The 19,786-nt window shown below is 48.6% G+C and overlaps 1 protein-coding gene across 1 annotated transcript in view; it reads left to right on the forward strand.

Moving 5' to 3' along the window:
• CHRDL2 (chordin like 2) overlaps positions 1 to 19,786 on the forward strand; it is a 79,213-nt gene that overhangs the window by 19,705 nt on the left and 39,722 nt on the right. The window contains exons 5-6 of the mRNA XM_039914727.1: positions 10,116 to 10,258; positions 15,251 to 15,344. Coding sequence (XP_039770661.1) covers positions 10,116 to 10,258; positions 15,251 to 15,344 — 237 coding nt within the window. The remainder of the gene's footprint in view (positions 1 to 10,115; positions 10,259 to 15,250; positions 15,345 to 19,786) is intronic.

Below are 19,786 nucleotides of genomic sequence, written 5' to 3' on the forward strand. Positions count from 1 at the left end.
TAACTGAGGCCCAGAGAAGTCAAGTGACTTGCCCACAGTCACACAGCTGCCAAGTGGCAGAGCCGGGATTCGAACCCATGACCTCTGACTCCCAAGCCCGGGCTCTTTCCACTGAGCTAGGGCCACAGTTCCATACTTTCCCTCTTCTCCCCACATCCAACCCCCCAGGTCCAAATCTGTGGCATCAGGGAGCTAACCTACTCTTTGTACATTGATCTCATCTATCTCACTACCAACCCCTTCTCCGCACCCTCCCTCTCGCCTGGAACTCCCTCCCCCTTCATAAATGACAGATCACCACTCTCCTCAACTTCAAAAGACTCCTAAAATCAAATCAGTCAATCAGTCAATCAATTGTATTTTTTTATGATCTCTGTTAAGCGCTTACTATGTGCCAGGCACTGGACTAAGCACTGGGATAGATACAAGTTAATCATGTCAGGCACAGTCCTGACAGATGGGGCTCACCATTTTAATCCCCATTTTACAGATGAGGTAACTGAAGTTCGGAGAAATCAAGTGACTTGGCCTAAGGTGACATGGCAGACCATTGGCAGAGCCGGGATTAGAACCCAGATCCATTTGACTCCCAGGCCCGTGCTCTGTCCACTAGACCACACTGCTTTTCTTGAGCACTTAAGCGGAGCAGAGCACTGTACTAAGCATTTGGGAGAGTACATTACAATAGAATTGGTAGACAACATTCCCCGATCACAAGGAGCTAACAGGTTAAAGGGGGAGGCGAATATTCAAGTAAATAAATTATGGATCTATAAGTGCCGAGGGGCTGAGGACGGGGTGAATAGTCCAGTGTTCTGCACACAGTAAGCGCTCAATAAATACGATTGAATGAAGGAATATTGAGTGCTTGAAGGGTACAGATCCAAATGCAGTGGCGATGCAGAAGGCAGAGAGAGTCGGGGGAAAAGGGGGCTCAATTGGAGAAGACCTTTTGGAGGCGATGTGACCTTAATAAGGTTTTGAATCCAGAGAAGGTCAGATATGGAAGGGGAGGGAATTCCAGTCAGAGGGAGGATGTGGGAAAGGGGTTGATGGCGAGACAGGTGAGAGATCAAGGTACCGTGAGTAGATTGGGATCGGAGGAGTAAGTATATGGGTTGGATTGTAGTAAAAGAGTAGCGAGATAAACTGATTGAGTAATTTAAAGCCAATATTACCGAGTTTCTGTTTGATGTGGAAGTGGATGGGTAACCACTGGAAGTTAATGAGAAGGGGGAATGCTTTAATTGAATGGTTTTTTAGAAAAATGATCCGGGCAGCAGACTGAAGTGTGGACTGGAGTGGGGAGAGACAGGAGGCGGGGAGGTCAGCAAGGAGGCTGGTGCCCTAATCAAGACAGGATAGGATAAGTGCTTTAGATCTGCACAGTAACAGGAGATGTTCATCCCCTCGATTCTATTTATTGCTATTGTTCTTGTCCGTCCGTCTCTCCCGATTAGACCGTAAGCCCGTCAAAGGGCAGGGACTGTCTCCATCTCTTACCGATTTGTCCATTCCAAGCGCTTAGTACAGTGCTCTGCACATAGTAAGCGCTCAATAAATACTATTGAATGAATGAATGAATGGAGAGGAAGGGCAGATTTTAGTGATGTCCTGAAGGTTGAACGGACAGGATTTGGTGACAGATTGAATACGCGGGTTGAATGAGAAAGATGAGTCGAGGACAATGCCAAGGTTATGGGCTGTGAGATAAGGAGGATAGCGCTGATGTCTAGAGAGGTGGGAAAGTTGGGGGAGGACATCACATCCAAGAGGCCTAACCTGACCTAATTCCCAGAGCTTAGAACAGTGCTTGGCACAAAGTAAGCGCTTAACAAATACCATCACCACTATTATTTCCCCTATCCGCCTTCCTCCCTGTGTCGACTATGCACTTGGCTGTGTGTCCTTTAAGCGTTATGATACCCACCCCATCCTCAGTCCCACAGCAATAATGTCCACAGTCTCACACTCTACTATTTCCCCTACCTGGAACTGATTTTAATGTCCGCTTCGCCTCATAAACAGTCAGCTCCTTGGTGGGCAGGGATCGTGTCTGCCAACCGGATTGTATTTTTCCAAGCATTCAATACAGTGCTCTGCACACAGTAAGTGCTCAAGAAATACCACCGTTGGCTTGACTGATTGATCATCTCATGGAAGGGAGTTTGGAGGTGGGGCTCTTGAGGGGGGCTGGTGGGACTGGGGCTGGAGAAGGCGGCGGGAATGTGGCTACTGTTCCCGTTTCACTGCAAGCTCGTTGCGGGCAGGGAATGTGTCTGCCAACTTTTTCTTATTGTGGTCTCCGTAGCCCTGAGTAATAATAGTAATAATAATGGTGATGATGGTATTTGTTAAGCTCTTACTATGTGCCAAGCACTGTTCTCAGCGCTGGGGTATTTACGAGGTTATCAGGTTGTCCCACGTGGGGCTCACAGTCATAATGCCCATTTTCCAGATGAGGTCACTGAGGCACAGAGAAGTTAAATGACTTGCCCGAAGTGGTGGAGCCGGGGGATTAGAACCCACATCTTCTGTCTCCCAAACTAAGCCACACAAAGTAAGCACTCGATAAATAGCATCGGGGATTGACAGATGGTCTGGAGGCCTTAGGTTGAGAAAAGATCAAAGGGGAAAGCATGGTGGTAAATGGCGCCTTCACTCTTCTCAGGGCTACAAGAGCTGACAGAGCCGGGATTGGGGACAGGTTGTGAGAGGCAGGGGTGGGTGGGGACCACCTGGACACCGTTCTGGAGGAGTCTGCCTCCAGAGAAGCAGAGTGATTAATTGATAATCTCACGGAAGGGAGTTCGAAGGTGGGGCTCTTGAGGGGGCTGGTGGGACTGGGGCTGGAGGAGGGGGTGGAGCCTAGGGGAAAGAGCACAGGCCTGGGAGTCGGAGGACCTGAGTTCTGCCGATTGCTTGCTGAGTGACCTCGGGCAAGTCCCTTAACTTCTCCGAGCCTCAGTTTCCTCAACAATAAAATGGGGATTAAATCCTTCTCCCTCCTACTTCGACTGTGAGGCCCATGTGGGGCAGGGACTGTGTCCAACCTGATGAATTTGTATCTACCCCAGCGCTTAAAACTGTCCTTGACACATAGTAAGCATTTCACAAATACCATAAAACAATTAAAACAAACAAATGACTCAACTCCCCTTTCCTAGGCCTATTAAAAAGTGACACATCTCTCTGAAACTAGAGTGGACTTTCTGAGGGGTCACAGGGGAGAGTTCCTTGGGACCTGGGGAACCCTGAGTTGAGCCGGCCGCCTCTGATGGACCCAGATTAGTTACCACCACCCTCCTGCTCAATCCCCAGGCCGCCTCGTCTCCTGACCCAAAGAAACATCTCTGAAACCTGCAGACGGGGGTGCTGCGCCTCGGGTAATCTGCAGCTAGGGAAACCGCAGTTAGGAATGCAGCCGATAGTGATGCAGCTGCTAGGGATGCTGCAGCTGGGGATGCAGGAGAGAGCGTGTCTCTTTATTGTTGGATCGTACTCTCCCAAGCGCTTAGTACAGGGCTCTCCACACAGCCCTCGATAAATACGATTGAACTGAACAGTGATGCAGCAGCCAGGAATGCTGCAGCTGGCGATGCTGCTTCCCGAATGGTACTTTCCAAGCGTTTAATATAGTGCTCTGCACAAAGTTAGTGCTCAATACACACGATTGAATGGATGAATGAATGCTACAGTTAGAGATGCCCGAGGTCATGGGTTCGAATCCAGGCTCTGCCACTTGGCAGCTGTGTGACTGTGGGCAAGTCACTTCACTTCTCTGCGCCTCAGCTCCTCATCTGTAAAATGGGGATTAACTGTGAGCCTCATGTGGGACAACCTGATTCCCCTGTATCTCCCCCAGCACTTAGAACAGTTCTCTGCACATTGTAAGTGCTTAACAAATACCCAAATTATTATTATGCGGCCATCAGTCAATTGTCTTATTGAAGGCCCATCTCCTCCAAGAAGCCTTCCCTGACTAAGCCCTCCTTTCCTCTTCTCCCCCTCCCTTCTGCATCACCCACACATTTGGATTTTCTCCATTTATTCATCCCTCCCTCAGCCCCACAGCACTTATGTACATATCTGTCACTTATTTACTTTTATTAATGTCTGTCTCCCCCTCTAGACTATGAGCTCATTGTAGGCAAGGAATGTTTCTGCCAACTCTGTTGTTTTGTACTCTCCCACGCTCTTAGTACAGTGCTCTGCACACAGTGAGTGTCAATAAATACGATTAAATGACTGATCAATTAACTCAGGGACTGTGTCCAACCTGCTTGTATTCACCCCAGTGTTTAGTACAGTACCTGGCACATAGTAAATACCACAATTATTATTATTATTATTATTAGGAAAGTAATTGTCTGTTGTATATGAAGAGGGAGGACAATCGAGGCCAGAGGCAGGATGTGGGGGAGAGGTGGCAGCAAGAGAGACGAGATAGTGATGTGGCCGATAGGGATGCTGTAGAAAGTCATGCGACAGATAATAAAAATAATAATAACAATTATGGCTTTTGTTGTGCTTACTTTGTGCACTTACTATGTGCTTATTCATTCAATAGTATTTATTGAGTGCTTACTATGTGCAGAGCACTGTACTAAGCGCTTGGAATGAACAAATCAGTAACAGATAGAGACAGTTCCTGCCTTATGATGGGCTTACAGTCTATGCGCCAGGCACTGTACTAAGTGCTGGGGCAGATGTAAGCAAATCGAGTTGGACACAATCCCTGTCCCAGATGGAGCTCACGGTGTCAATCCTCATTTTATAGATGAAGTGACTGAGGACAGAGAAGTGAAGTGACTTGCCCAAGATCTTGCAGCAAACAAGTGGCAGAGCCAGGATCAGAACCCATGACCTTCTGACTCCCAGGCACGTGCTCTAGTCACTACGGCAGTGATGGGACACTATCACTGCTCAGCGGGACCTCCACACTTCCAGGGACAGTGTGAGGGGCCAGGGCAGAGACCGTATCCCCTCCTCCCCCTCAGGAAAGTATAAGGGGCTAGAGCAGGGGTTAGAGCAGTGGTTAGAGCAGGGATGGCATCCCCTCCGTCTTCTCAGGACAGTGTGAGGAGCTAGAGCAGAAACTTTGTCCCCTCCTCCCCCTCAGGACAATGTGAGGGGCTAGAGAAGGGACGGTGTCCCTTCCTCCATAACAGGACAGTATGAGGGGCTAAAGCAGGGGATTCATTCATTCATTCATTCATTCACATTTACCAAGCGCTTACTGTGTGCAGAGCACTGTACTAAGCGCTTATAGGGAAGCAGCGTGGCTCCATAGAAAGAGCCCGGGCTTGGGAGTCAGAGATCGTGGGTTCTATTCTCGGCTCCTCCCCTTGTCAGCAGTGTGACTTTAGGCAAGTCTCTTCACTTCTCTGGGCCTCAGTTCCCTCATCTGTAAAATGGGGATTAAGACTGTAAGCCTCATGTGGGACAACCTGATCACCTTGTATCCCTCCCAGTGCTTAGAACAGTGCTTGGCACATAGTGAGCACTTAACAAATGCCATCATTATTGTCTCCCCGGTTTAGACGGTGCGCTTGTTGTTAGGCAGGGATTGTCTCTATTTGTTGCCGAACTGCACATCCCAAGTGCTTAGTAAGGTGCTCTGCACACAGGAAGTGCTCAATAAGTATGATTGAATGAATGAATGAAAGTACAATTCAGCAACAAATAGAAACAATCCATACCCAACAACGGGCTCACTGTCTTGAAGGGAGGAATTATGGTACTTGTTAAATGCTTACTTTGTGCCAGGCACTATACTAAGCGCTGGGGTGGATACAAGCAAATCAGGTCAGAGTCCCTTGTCCCACGTGGGGTTCACAGTCTCAATCCCCATTTTCCAGATGAGGTAACTGAGGCCCAGAGGAGTGAAGTGATTTGTCCAGTGCCACATAGCAGACAAGAGGCGGAGCCAGGATGAGAGCCCATGACTTTCTGACTCCTAGGCCCGTGTTCTAGCCACTATGCCGTCCCCTTCTCCCTCTCAGGACAATGTGAGGGGCTAGAAGAGGGATTATGTTCCCTCCTTCCAATCAGGAGGTTTTCCCTGAACTCCACCGGACCAACCCCTTCCCCTGCACCTCAGATGCCATCTCCTGAAAATCCTAATTCCCACACTCACACCCCTCTCTCCTCTCCATCTTCAGTCATTCAATAAAAGGTAAATCAGTGAGTGCTGACCCTGTGCAGAGCACTGCACTAAGAGGTTGGGAGAGAACCACAGAGTTGGTAGAAACTCCATTATCAAAACCTGCCGGTCTCACCTTTATAATATCGCCAAGATCCGCCCTTTCCTCTCCACCCAAACGGCTACCTTACTGCTACGGGCTCTCGTTATATCCCGGCTAGATTACTGTGTCAGCCTGCTCTCTCATCTCCCTTCCTCCTGTCTCTCCCCACTCCAGTCTATTCTTCACTCTGCTGCCTGGCTCATCTTCCTGCAGAAACGCTCTGGGCCTGTCACTCCCCTTCTTAAAACCCCCCAGTGGTTGCCTATCGACTTCCATGCAAAACAAAAACTTCTCACTCTAGGCTTCAAGGGTCTCCATCCCCTGGCCCCCTCCTACCTCTCCTCCCTTCTCTCTTTCCACCGCCCACCCCGCACGCTCCGCTCCTCTGCCGCCCACCTCCTCATCGTCTCCCGTTCTCGCCCATCCCGCCGTCGACCCCCGGGCCACGTCCTCCCGCGATCCCGGAATGCCCTCCCTCCTCACCTCTGCCAAACCGATTCTCTTCCCCTCTTCGAAACCCTACTTAGAGCTCACCTCCTCCTAGAGGCCTTCCCAGACTGAGCTCCCCTTTTCCCTCTGCTCCCTCTACCCCCCCATCTCTCCACAGCTAAACCCTCTTCTCCCCCCTTTCCCTCTGCTCCTCCCCCTCCCTTCCCATCCCCTCAGCACTGTACTTGTCGGCTCAACTGTATATGTCTTCATTACCCCATTTATTTTGTTAATGAGATGTACATCGCCCTGATTCTATTTGCTATTGTTTTAATGAGATGTTCTTCCCCTCGATTCTATTTATTGCCATCGTTCTTGTCTGTCCGTCTCCCCCGATTAGACTGTAAGCCCGTCAAAGGGCAGGGACTGTCTCTATCTGTTACCGATTTGTACATTCCAAGCGCTTAGTACAGTGCTCTGCACATATTAAGCGCTCAATAAATACTACTGAAGGAATGAATGAATAGAAACGACAGCCGCCCTCAAGAAAAGTACTTATGATCATCTTCTCCTCTGGCTCCTTCATCTCTGCCTTCAAACAGCCCTCCATTTTGAAGTACCATCTTGTTGGCATAGTGGATAGAGTGCAGGCTGGGGAGTCAGGAGGTCGTGGGTTCTAATCCCGGCTCAGCCACTTGTCTGCTGTGTGACCGTGGGCAGGTCACTTCACTTCTCTGTGCCTCAGTTCCCTCATCTGTAAAATGGGGATTAACTGTGAGCCTCATGTGGGACAACCTGATTACCCTGTAACTACTCCAGCGCTTAGAACAGTGCTCTGCGCATAGTAAGTGCTTAACAAATACCAACGTTATTATTATTATTCTCTGGACCTCAGTTCTCTCATCTGTAAAATGGGGATTGAGACTGTGAGCCCTACCTGGGATGGGGACTGTGCCCAACCTGATTTACTTGTATCCACCTCAGGGCTTAGTACAGTGCCTGGCACATAGTAAGCACTTAATAAATATAATTATTATTATTATTAACTGCATTCCACCTCCTGGATCTTGTCCCTTCTCCTTTTCTCCTCTCTACTAGTCGGGTTTGTGATCCACCTGCCAGACCAACGGCATCTTCTTCCTTCCTCCCAGCTCGCACCGCTGTCCCCGACCCCATAGATCTCCCTGTCTCTCCTACGCCAAACCCACTCACTCCCTGCATTATTTAAGCTCGTTGTGGACAGGGAATGTTCCTGGTCATTGTTATATTGTACTCTCTCAAATGCTTAGTACGTGCTTTGCTCACAGTAAACACTCAGTAAATACGATCGACTGAATTACAGACTCATTCACTACGGTGTCCCTTCTGAGCAGGCTGCTCCCCGACTGTCAGCAGTGATATTTATTGAGGGTTTACTGTGCGCAGAGCATTGGACTAAATGCCACTGGAACAGAGGGTACCGTAGAGAAGCAGCAAGGTCTACTGGAAAGAGCACGGGCCTGGGAGTCAGAGGACATGGGTTCTAATCCTGGCTCTACCACGTGGAGCCTGCCTTGGGCACCACTTGGGCACCACCTCGCTTAACTTCTCCTCTGTGCCTCAGTACCCTCATCAGTAAAATGGGGATTCAATACCTCTCCTTCCTATTTACACTGTGAGCCCCATGCAGGACCTGATTATCTGATTATAGAGAAGCAGCGTGGCTCAGTGGAGAGAGCACGGGCTTTGGAGTCAGAGGTCATGGGTTTGAACCCCGGCTCTGCCACTTATCAGCTGTGTGACTGTGGGCAAGTCACTTAACTTCTCTGTGCCTCAGTTACCTCATCTGTAAAATGGGGATTAAGACTGTGAGCCCCACGTGGGACGACCCGATTCCCCTGTGTCTACCCCAGCGCTTAGAACAGTGATCTGCACATAGTAAGCGCTTAACAAATACCAACATTATTATTATCTTCTATCTCTCCCAGTGCTCAGTACAGTGCCTGGTATGTAATAAATGCTTAAATACTATTATCATTCTTGTTATTATCATCATTATTATTGAGTAGACATGCTCCCTGCCCTCAAAGAACTTACAACCTAGCAGGAGGGATACCTGAAGGAAAAGAAATGACATCAGTGATAATAATAATTATAATGGTATTTGTTAAGCACTTACTATGGGCCAAGCACTGTTCTAAGCACTGGGGTGGTTACAGGTAATCAGGTTGTCCCAGGTGGGGCTCACAGTCTTAATCCCCATTTTACAGATGAGGGAACTGAGGCACAGAGAAGTTAAGTGACTTGTCCGAAGTCACAGAGCTGATAAATGGCAGAGCTGGGATTAAGCTGACTCCCAAGCCCGGGCTCTTTCCACTACGCCACGCTGCTTCTGGCTCAACAGCTTCCCCGTGGATCTGGAATAATTTCCCACTCACCCTGGGAGAAGCAGCATGGTCTAGTTGGTAGAGTATGGGCCTGGGAATCAGAAGGATCTGGATTCTAATCTGGGCTCCACCACTTGTCTGCTGTGACTTGGGCAAGTCACTTAATTTCTCTGTGCCTCTGTTCCCTCATCTGTAAAATGAAGATTAAGACTGTGAGCCCCTTATGGGACATGGATATTGTTTAACCTGATTAGTTTTAATCTTCCCCTGTGCTTAATACAGTGCCTGATACATAGTAAGCATTTAAAAGATACCATAAAACAAACCAACTGATCTTTAGGGAGTGGATGAGGGACGGTGAGGAGGGTGGGTTTGCCAAGGGCTAAGACGAAGGCCTGGAGTGACCCAGGAGCCTTTGGTTTGGACCTTTATTCACCCCGGTCCCAGCCCCACAGCAAGCGATTAGAATAGAGCTCAGCACATAGTAAGTGTTTAACAAATACCATCATTATTATACCTGTCATTGATTTATTTATATTAACATCTGTCTCCCCTTCTAGACTGTAAACTCATTGTGGGCGGGGAATGTGTCTGTTTATAGTATCTTCTTCCTTCCTCCCAGCTCACACCGCTGTTCCCGACCCCCTAGATCTCCCTTTCTCTCCTACGCCAAACCCACTCACTCCCTGCATTATTTAAGCTCGTTGTGGACAGGGAAAACACGCTTAGTACAGTTCCCTCAGTAGGCGCTCAATAAATACGATTGAACGAACGACCCCGTCGGAATCTGCAGGGAGATGGAGAAAGGTTCAGGGGCTCTGAGCCAAAGAAGGTCCGGGCCAGGCGGGCTCCGGTGGGGAGGGAGATGGGATGGAAATGGGGGAGGAATTCTGCTCCTCGTTTCCAGGAAAGGCCCTGTCCCAAGCGCTGTCCTGCCGCCGGGGCCTGCTTTCTGTCTGTGGGTCGGGCACGGCCAGGCAGGGAACAACAAGGCCTCAAATGCATTTCTTTTCTCCCCTCTCTCCCCCCCGCCCTGCTCTGCCCTACCCCCATCTTCTTCTTGGCCTTGCAGACCCTCCCCTGCCTTCCGGGCTGCGGGCACCGCTGAAACTCTGCCAGTACAACGGGACCACCTACCAGCCCGGGGCCACCTTCTCCGAGCCCGAGGCCTTTCCGTCCCGCCAGTCCAATCAGTGCGTCCAGTGCTCTTGCACGGTAAGTAATTCAGTTATCTCTAATAATAATAATAATGTTGGTATTTGTTAAGCGCTTACTATGTGCAGAGCACTGTTCTAAGCGCTGGGGTAGATACAGGGTAATCAGGTCGTCCCACGTGGAGGCTCACAGTTAATCCCCATTTTACAGATGAGGTAACTGAGGCACAGAGAAGTGAAGTGACTTGCCCACAGCCACCCAGCTGACAAGTGGCAGAGCCGGGAGTCAAACCCATGACCCCTGACTCCGAAGCCCAGGCTCTTTCCACTGAGCCATGCTGCTCCCCGTCAAAGCTCCTTGTGGGCAGAGAATCTGTTTATCGTTCCAGTGTGCTCTCCCAAGCACTTAGTTCTCTGCATGCAGTAAGCACTCGATAAATACGATCGACTGAGTGAATACAATCGACTGAGTGACTAAGAGTTTCCTCCCCAGCCTCTTCGTGGGCCACACCATTTTGGGATTGGGAATTTATTCGCTTCTGAGGCTTCAATTCCCACCTCTATGCAGATGATACACAAATCTCCACCTCCAGCCCCGATCTCTCTCCCTCTCTACTGTCTCGAATTTCCTCTTGCCTTCAAGACATCTCTACTTGGATGTTCTCCCATCACTTCAAGCTTAATATGTCCAAAATAGCACTCCTTATCTTCCCACACAAATTCTGTCCTCCCCCTGATTTTCCCTTCACTGTATCATCCTTCCCGTTTCTCAAGCCCGTAACCTCGGCATCATCCTTGACTCCTCTCTCTCATTCAACCCACATATTCAATCCATCGCTAAATCCTGTCGATCCCACTTTTACAGCATGGCTAATATCCACCCTTTCCTTTCCACCCAAATTGCTACCACATGAATACAATCACTCATCCTATCCCGCCTGGATTACCTCATAAACCACCTTGCTGATCTCCCAGCTTTTTGTCTCTCCCTTACTCCAGTCCATACTTCACTCTGCTGCCTGGATCATTTTTCTACAGAAACGTTCAGAACACGTCAGCCTGCTCCTCAAGAAACTCCAGTGGTTGCCCATCCACCTCTGCATCAAACAAAAACTCCTCACCATGGGTTTTAAAACTCTCCATCAGATTGCTCCCTCCTACTTCACCTCATTTCTCTCCTTCTACAACCCAACCCACACACTTTGCTCTTCTAGCGCTAACCTTCTCACTGTGCCCCAATCTCGCCTGTCTTGCCACCAACCCCTTACCCACCTCCTGTCCCTGGCCTGGAACGCCCTCCTCCCTCAAATCTGGCAATTACTCTCCCACCTTTCAAAGCCTTATCGAAGGCACATCTCCTCCCAGAGGCCTTCCTAGACTAAGCCCTCCTTTTCCTCTTCTCCCATTCCCTTCTGAGTCACCCTGACTTGCTCCCTTTATTTTTCCCCCTTTCCAGCCCCACAGCACTTATGTCCATTTCTGTCATTTATTTATTTTCACATGGGGCTCATAGTCTAAATCCCCATTTAACAGATGAGGTAACTGAGGCCCAGAGCGGTGAAGTGACTTGCCCAAAGTCACACAGCAGGCAAGTGGGGGAGCAAGGATTAGAACGCAGGGCCTTCTGACTCCCAGGCCCGTGCTCTGACCACTAGGCCATGCTCTTTCTCAGTACTGTGTGTACTGTACTAAGTGCTGGGGAAAGTACAATATAATCGATTTGGTAGAAGGTAATCCCCGTCCACTAGAAGCTAACAATCTGCAGGGGAGAAACAGTTGTTAAAATAAATGATGGATAGGGAGACGTACTGATGTACACATCAAAGGCCCAGGAGGGAGGGAGGTCAGCGGCCTGCGTCCACCCCCTGGGAATCAGGAGAATGTTCCGGCAAAATTCCCTGGACAGGAAGGTCCCGAGACCAGCAGCGCTAGGGAGATAGAATCATTATCGTTCTGCACCGGGAGGCTGAGGGAGAAGAGAAAGAAATACGCTCCAGTTTAAAGGAATATGTGGGTTCTAATCCCGGCTCCGCCGCTTGTGTGCGGTGTGACCTTGGGCAAGCCGTTTCGCTTCTCTGTGCTTCAGTGAGCTCATCTGTAAAATGGGGATTAAGACTGTGAGCCCCACATGGGACTACCTGATGTCCTTGTATCAACCCAAGTGCTTAGAACAGTGCTTGGCACATAGTAAGCATTTAACAAATCCCATCATTATTATTATTATTATCACCTGTACATCTGGAACAACCAACCAGTCCCGGGACCTCAAACGGTGCCATTCCAATGGGAGCGGCCAACTGGAAGAGCCCGGGCCTGGGAGGCAGAGGACTTGGGTTCTGCTTGTTGTATACCGAGTGACCTTGGGCAAGTCATTGAACTTCCTCATGCCTCAGTCTCCTCATCTATAAAAGGGGGATTTTTAAAGTTTTTTTAAAAAGTATTTATTAAGCTAAGGTAGATACAAAGTAATTAGATAGGACACAGTCCCTATCCACATGGGGTTCACAGTCTTCACCCCCATTTTGCAGATGAGGTAACTGAGGCCCAGAGAAGTAAAGTGACTTGCCCAAGGTCGCATAGCAGATAAGCGACAGAGCTGGGATTAGAACCCAGGTCCCTCTGATTTCCAGGCCCATGCTCTATCCACTAGGCCATGCTGCTTCTTTAATAAAAATAATAATGAAGATTATGGTATTTGTTAAGCACTTACTCTGTGCTAGGCACTTTACTAAGCACTGGGGTGGAGACAAGGAAATCGAGATGGACACCGTCCATGTGGGGCTCACAGTCTCGATCCCTGTTTTACGGATGAGGTAGCTGAGGCCCAGAGAAGTGAAGTGACTTGCCCAAGGTCACACAGCAGACAAGTGGTGCAGCGGGGATTAGAACCCACAACCTTCTGACTCCCAGGCCCAGGTTCTAGTCCCTCCACCGTGCTGCTTCTCATATTCTAATGCTTCTCATGCTTCTAATCTCCTTCCTGTGAACCCTGCGTGGGACAGGAACTGCATCTGACCTGATTATCTCATAGTTGCCCCAGTGTTTAGTACAGTGAAGGTAACACTTGGCACATAATAAGCACTTAAAAATGCCATTTTATTATTCTTATTAGTAGTAGTATTATCATTATCATCATTATATGAGTGATTGATTACTTAGCCTGTGAGCCTCATGCGAGACCTGATTATCCTATACCTGCCCTAGACCTTAGTACAGTGTTTGGCACATAGTAAATGCTTCTCAAATACCACAATTATTTTATTATTATGAATACATACATAATAGGGGCAACTGTCCTTTCAGTACTTTCATTTTCAACCTCAGAGCATCTCTGCAAGGCAGGGAGAGAGAGCTGTTATTACCTTCACTTTACAGATGAGGAAACTGTAAGCTCTAGACTGAAAGCTCTTTGTGAGCAGGGAATGTGTCTGCTCTACTGTACTCTTCCAGTAATAATTATGGTATTCTGTGAAAAACACTGTTCTAAACAAAGGGATAGCTACAAGGTTAGTGGGTTGGACACAGTCCCTGTCCCACATGGGGCTCTTAATCCCCATTTTCCAGATGAGCTTCCTAGAAGTGAAGTGACTTACCCAAGTTCACACAGCAGACATGAGGCAGAGCTGGGATTAGAAGCCAGGTCCTTCTGACTCCAGGCCCGGGCTCTACCCACTAAGCCACGCAGCTTCTCGGGCAAATGCTCTGCTCACAGTAGGGACTCAATAAATACAACTGAGTGGCTGACTGACTGAAAAAGGCTCAGCGAGAGAGAAAATGGGTGGTTTACACAATCCATTAGAGGGACAGCTGGGCTAGAATTCAGGTGTCCTGACTCCCCGGCTCATGTCAGCACTTAGAACAGTGCTTGGCATATAGTAAGCACTTAACAAATATCATAATTATTGTAATTATTAAGTCATCTCTTTTGCAGCTTTGGAATCTCCCTCTTGGTCTCCTCACTTACCTTAAGTCTCTGCTTCCAGAGAGCAAACCCCCTTGCGACTGCTATTTTCCGGGTTGGGATAATAAAGTCCTCCGCTTTTCCACATGGTCCATCAGTCAGTCATCACATTTATAAAATGCTTAATGTGTGCAAAGCATTGTACTAAACGCTTGGGAGAGTACGATGTAAGCAGCATGGCCTAATGGATAGAGCACAGGCCTGGGAATCAGCATGTCATGGGTTCTGTCTTCACCTCCAGACTGTAAGCTCCTTGTGGGTAGGGAATATGTCTGTTTATTGTTATATTCTACTGTCCCGAGTGCTTAGTTCAGTGCTCTGCACACAGTAAGTGCTCAGTAAATATGACTGAATGACTAAATTGATTGCCTGGCTGGATTACTGACACTTCTTTTTTTTTTAATGGTATTTGTTAAGCACTTACTAAGTGCCATTCATTCATTCATTCAATTGCATTTATTGAGTGCAGACTGTATGCAAAGCACTGTACTAAGCACTTGGGAGAGTACACTATACTAACAAACAGACACATTCCTACCCACAAGTAGTTTACAGTCTAGAGTCTAGACAGTGCCAGGCACCGTCCTAAGGGCTGGGGTAGATCCAAGCTACTCAGATTGGACACAGTCCCTGTCCCACAGGGAACTCACGGTCTTATCCCCATTTTACAGATAATAATGTTGGTATTTGTTAAGCGCTTACTATGTGCAGAGCACTGTTCTAAGCGCTGGGGTAGATACAGGGTAATCGGGTTGTCCCACGTGAGGCTCACAGTCTTAATCCCCATTTTACAGATGAGGGAACTGAGGCCCAGAGAAGTGAAGTGACTTGCCCACAATCACACAGTTGACAAGTGGCAGATCCGGGATTCAAACCCAAGACCTCTAACTCCCAAGCCCAGACTCTTTCCACTGAACCACGCTGCTTCTCACTGAGGCCCAGAGAGGCCAAGTGTCTTGCCCAAGATCACACAGCGGACCAGTGGCGGAGTCAGGATTAGAACACAAGTCCTTCTGACTCCCAGGCTCGTGCTCCATCCACTAGGCCACGCTGCTTCTCGCAGACTAAGACTTCCTGTTTCTCTGTCCCCAGGAAGGTCAGATCTACTGTGCCTTGATGACGTGTCCCGAGCCTGGCTGCTCCTCTCCGCTCCCGGGGCCCGGCTCCTGCTGCCCGGCCTGCCAAGGTCAGTGCACTTTGCCAGCCTGGGGTGGGGCAGGGTTGCGGGGCACAGGATCCCAGGTGTCTGTTGCATTGCTTTATTGTAATAATAATAATAATAATTGTGGTATTCGTTAATAATAATAATAATGATGGTATTTGTTAAGCGCTTACTTTGTGCCAAGCACTGTCTAAGCAGTGGGAGAGATACAAGATCAGCACGTTGTCCCATGTGGGGCTCATAGTCTTAATCCCCATTTTCCAGATGAGGGAACTGGGGCCCAGAGAAGTGAAATGACTTTCCTAAAGTCACACAGCTAACAAGTGGCAGAGTTGGGATTAGAACCCACAACCTCTGACTCCCACGACCATGCTCTTTTCCACTAAGCCACACTGCTTCTCTGCTTCTTAAGCGCTTACAGTGTGCCGGGCACTGTACTAAGCGCTGGGGTGGATACAAACAAATCGGGATGGACATGGTCCCTGGCCCGCGTGAGGCTAAACCCGTTGTTGAGTAGGGATCGTGTCTATATTTTGCTAAATTGTACTTTCCAAGCACTTAGTACAGTGCTCTGCACACAGTAAGCGCTCAATAAATACGATTGAATGAATGAATGAACCTACAAACAGGATGGGGCTTCCCTTCAAAACCTACTGAGTGGGTCACTTGACTTCTCCGTGCCTCAGTTACCTCATCTGTAAAATGGGGATGAAGACTGTGAGCCCAAAGTGGGACAACCTGATTACCCTGTATCTCCCCCAGTGCTTTGAACAGTGCTCAGCACATAGTAAGCGCTTAACAAATACCAACATTATTATTATTCACCCCATCACCTCCTCCCATCACTCTCCAAACCTTTCCCCCAACGTGGAGGCGCACCTCAACTTTCCCCTTACCTGTCTTCTTGCAATTTCTCTCCCTTCTAATAATAATCAATTCATCGATCCTATTTATTGAGCGCTGACTGTGTGCAGAGCACCATCCTAAGCACTTGGGAGAGTTCACCGGAACAGAGGAAGCGGCGTGGCTTACCGGATAGAGCCCGGGCCTGGGGGCCAGAAGGACCTGGGTTCTAATCACGGCTCTGCCACGTGTCTGCTGCGTGACCTCGGGCAAGTCACTTCACTTCTCTGGGCCTCAGTTACCTTATCTGGAAAATGAGGATTAAGAATGTGAGACCCATGGGGGTCAGGGACTGTCCAACCTGATTAATTTATATTCTACCCCAGAGCTTACAACAGTGCTTGGCACATAGTAAGCGTTTAACAAGTACCATGATCATTATTATCATTCTTAGGCATGTTCCCTGTCCACAAGGAGCCTACAGTCTAGAGGGGGAGACAGACGTTAATACAAATAAATGTTACAGATATGGACGTGAGTGCTGTGGGGCTGAAAGTGGGGTGAATAAAGGGTGCAAATCCAAGCACAAGGAAGATGCCAAAGAGAGAGGGAGGAGAGAGAATGAGGGCTTAGTCGGGGAAGACCTCTGGGAGGAGATGGGATTTTAAGATTTTGAGGGTGGAGAGAGTGCTGGTCCGTTGGCTATGAAGAGGCCAGAGGCAGGCTATGGATGAGGGATCGGGGGCGAGACAGATGAGATCGAGGCACAGAGAGTAGGTTGGTTTTGGGAGTGAAGTGAGAGTGCTGGGATGTAGTAGAAATCAAGGAGGTAAGATTGGAGGGGCAAGGTGAGTGACTGCTTTAAAGCCGATGGCGAGGGGTGTCTGTTTGATGTGGAGGTGGATGGGCAACTGCCGGGGGTTCTTGAGGAGTAGGGAAACATAGACTGAACGATTTAATAACAATAATAATAATGATACTACTACTACTAATACTAATGGTATTTAAGCAGTTTCTATATGCCAAGCACTGTACTCAGCACTGAGGTAGACACAAGACCAGACACTCTGTCCCATATGGGGCTCAGTCTACTGGGAGGGAGAACAGGTCTATAATCCCCATTTTGCAGATGAGGACACTGAGGCAGCAGAAGCCAAGTGACTTACCCAAGTTCACACGGCGGGTGAGCGGCACAGTGGGGATTAGAAGCCAGGTTTTCTGACTTTTTATTATTATCATTACTATCATTCTTATTATTACAGTACTCGTTAAGCGCTTAATACGTGCCAAGCACCTTACTAAGCACTGGGGTAGGTCCAAGTTAATCAGGTTGGCCATGGTCCCTGTCCCACATGAGGCTCCCAGGCCAAGTAGGACCCAAATTTTTAATAGGACTTCTGGATCCAGGCTCCTTATATTGGGCCACAGGGCCAGTGTCTGCATGGCCAGAAGGGGCACAGAGGTCACAGGGTCAAGGTCTCCCTCTGCCCGTACCCCAGGCTGCTGCCCGGCTGGAAGATGCCCAGAGCTCTCCATCGGAGGATGGAGGGGAAGGGGACACCGTCGAAAGGCAGTGTGGAGCTACCGTCCTACACGTGCTCACTGCGGTCGCTAGCTTGGCCACCATTAGAAATTGCAGGGCGGCTTTGGTGCTGGTGACCCAGGGCCTGAGTAGAGCAGAGAGAGAATCAGTCAATCAATCACTGTATTTATTGAGCCCTTACTATGTGCAGAGCACTGTATTAAGCTTTTGGGAGAGTACAACAAAATTGGCAGCCACTAACCCCTCCCTCCTCAAATCTGACAGACAATTACTCTCCCTCCCGCCGCTTAAAGCCTTACTGAAGGCACATCTCCTCCAAGAGGCCTTCCCAGACTAAGCCCCCCTTTATCTTATCTCCCACTCCCTTCTTTCTCACCCTGATTTGCTCCCTTTGCTCTCCCGCACCCCCCCCAGCCCCACTGCTCTTATGTACATAGCTGTCATTTCATTTATTTGTATTGATGTCTATCTCCCCATCCCCAGTTTAGACTGTAAACCCGTCATTAGGCAGGGATTGTCTCTATCTGTTGCCGAATTGTACATTCCAAGCGCTTAGTACAGTGCTGTGCACATAGTAAGGGCTCAATGAATACTATTGAATGAATGAATGGATTGCAAGTTCACTGTGGGCAGGGAACCTGTCTGTTTATTGTTGTATTGTACTTTCCCAAGCGCTTAGTACAGTGCTCTGCACACCGTAAGCTCTCAATAAATTCTGCACACCGTAAGCTCTCAATAAATATGACTGAATAAATGTATGTCCATTCTAGCTTATAGTCTAGAGAATAATAATAATAGTAATAATAATTGTGGTATTTGTTAAATGCTTACTATGAACTAAGTGATGGGGTCGATACAAGTTAAGTGGCTTGATCACAGTCCCTGTGCCACGTGGGGCTCATGGTGTTAATCTCCATTTTCCAGATGAGGGAACTGAGGCCCAGAGAAGTGAGGGGACTTGCCCAAGGTCACACAGCAGACAAGTAGAAGAGCCGGGATTAGAACCCAGGTCCTTAGGACTCCCAGGTCCGGGCTTTAACCACTAGGCCACGGGAGAGAATGAGTCTCTACTTCTCTGCAAAAGTATACTGGTTTGGGAACAGAGACTAGGAAGGCCTGGCTCATCTCTTCTAATTCCAGGCTAAATAAGGTGGACCCTAGACACTGACAGCAGGGCGGGGAATGTCTCTATAATATTGTTAGACTGTACTCTCCCAAGCACATAGTACAGTGCTCTGGAAACAGTAAGTGCTCAGTAAATACCATTGTCTGACTGAATGACTGACAGATGGGAGCAGACAGAGCCAGAATGAGTCAAAATGGGGCAGAACCTGAGAAGGAATAATAATAATAATAATCATGGTATCTGTTAAGCCCTTACATGTGCCAGACACTGTACTAAGTGCTGGGGTGGATACAAGCTAATTGGGGTGGACATAGTCCCTGTCCCCCATGGAGCTCAGAGTCTAGGGAGGTGAATGATGAGAAGGCAGAGAAGAAAATGGGAGAATGGGAAACGGGAGAAGGAAAAAAGGAGAGGGAGAGAAAGGGGCAAAGAAGAGAGGTGTGCATGGAGGTGGAGATGGGAAGCTTTCCTCCTTCTTCCTGTGCTAGGGCCTCCTTTGAGAAAATGGGGTCTGGGTCCATGGCTTCCAGCTGGTGGTCCTGGGCCTGGCAAACCTAGAAGAAGCGTGGCTCAGTGGAATGAGCACAGGCTTGGGAGCTAGAGGACCTGGGTTCTAATTCCGGCTCCTCCATTTGTCCGCTGTGTGACCTTAGCAAGCTATTTAACTTCTCTTTGCTTCAGTTACTTCATCTGGAAAATGGGGATTAAGACTGTGAGCCCCATGTGGGATGACCTGATTACCTTGCATTTATCCCAGTGCTTAGAACAGAGCTTGGCATATGGTAAATGTTTAACAAATACCAAAATAATAACAATAATAATAATAATGATAACCGGCAAAGAGCAGGATGGGCCAGCTCGCCGGGGCCAGCACTACTGCTTCTTATGGCTCTGCCGGGGACACCGGACTTGGAGTTGCTGGCCCTCGGGACATAGGACTAGAGTTGGGAGCAC

Source organism: Ornithorhynchus anatinus, chromosome 2 (genome assembly GCF_004115215.2).
Source record: "Ornithorhynchus anatinus isolate Pmale09 chromosome 2, mOrnAna1.pri.v4, whole genome shotgun sequence".
Taxonomy (NCBI): domain Eukaryota; kingdom Metazoa; phylum Chordata; class Mammalia; order Monotremata; family Ornithorhynchidae; genus Ornithorhynchus; species Ornithorhynchus anatinus.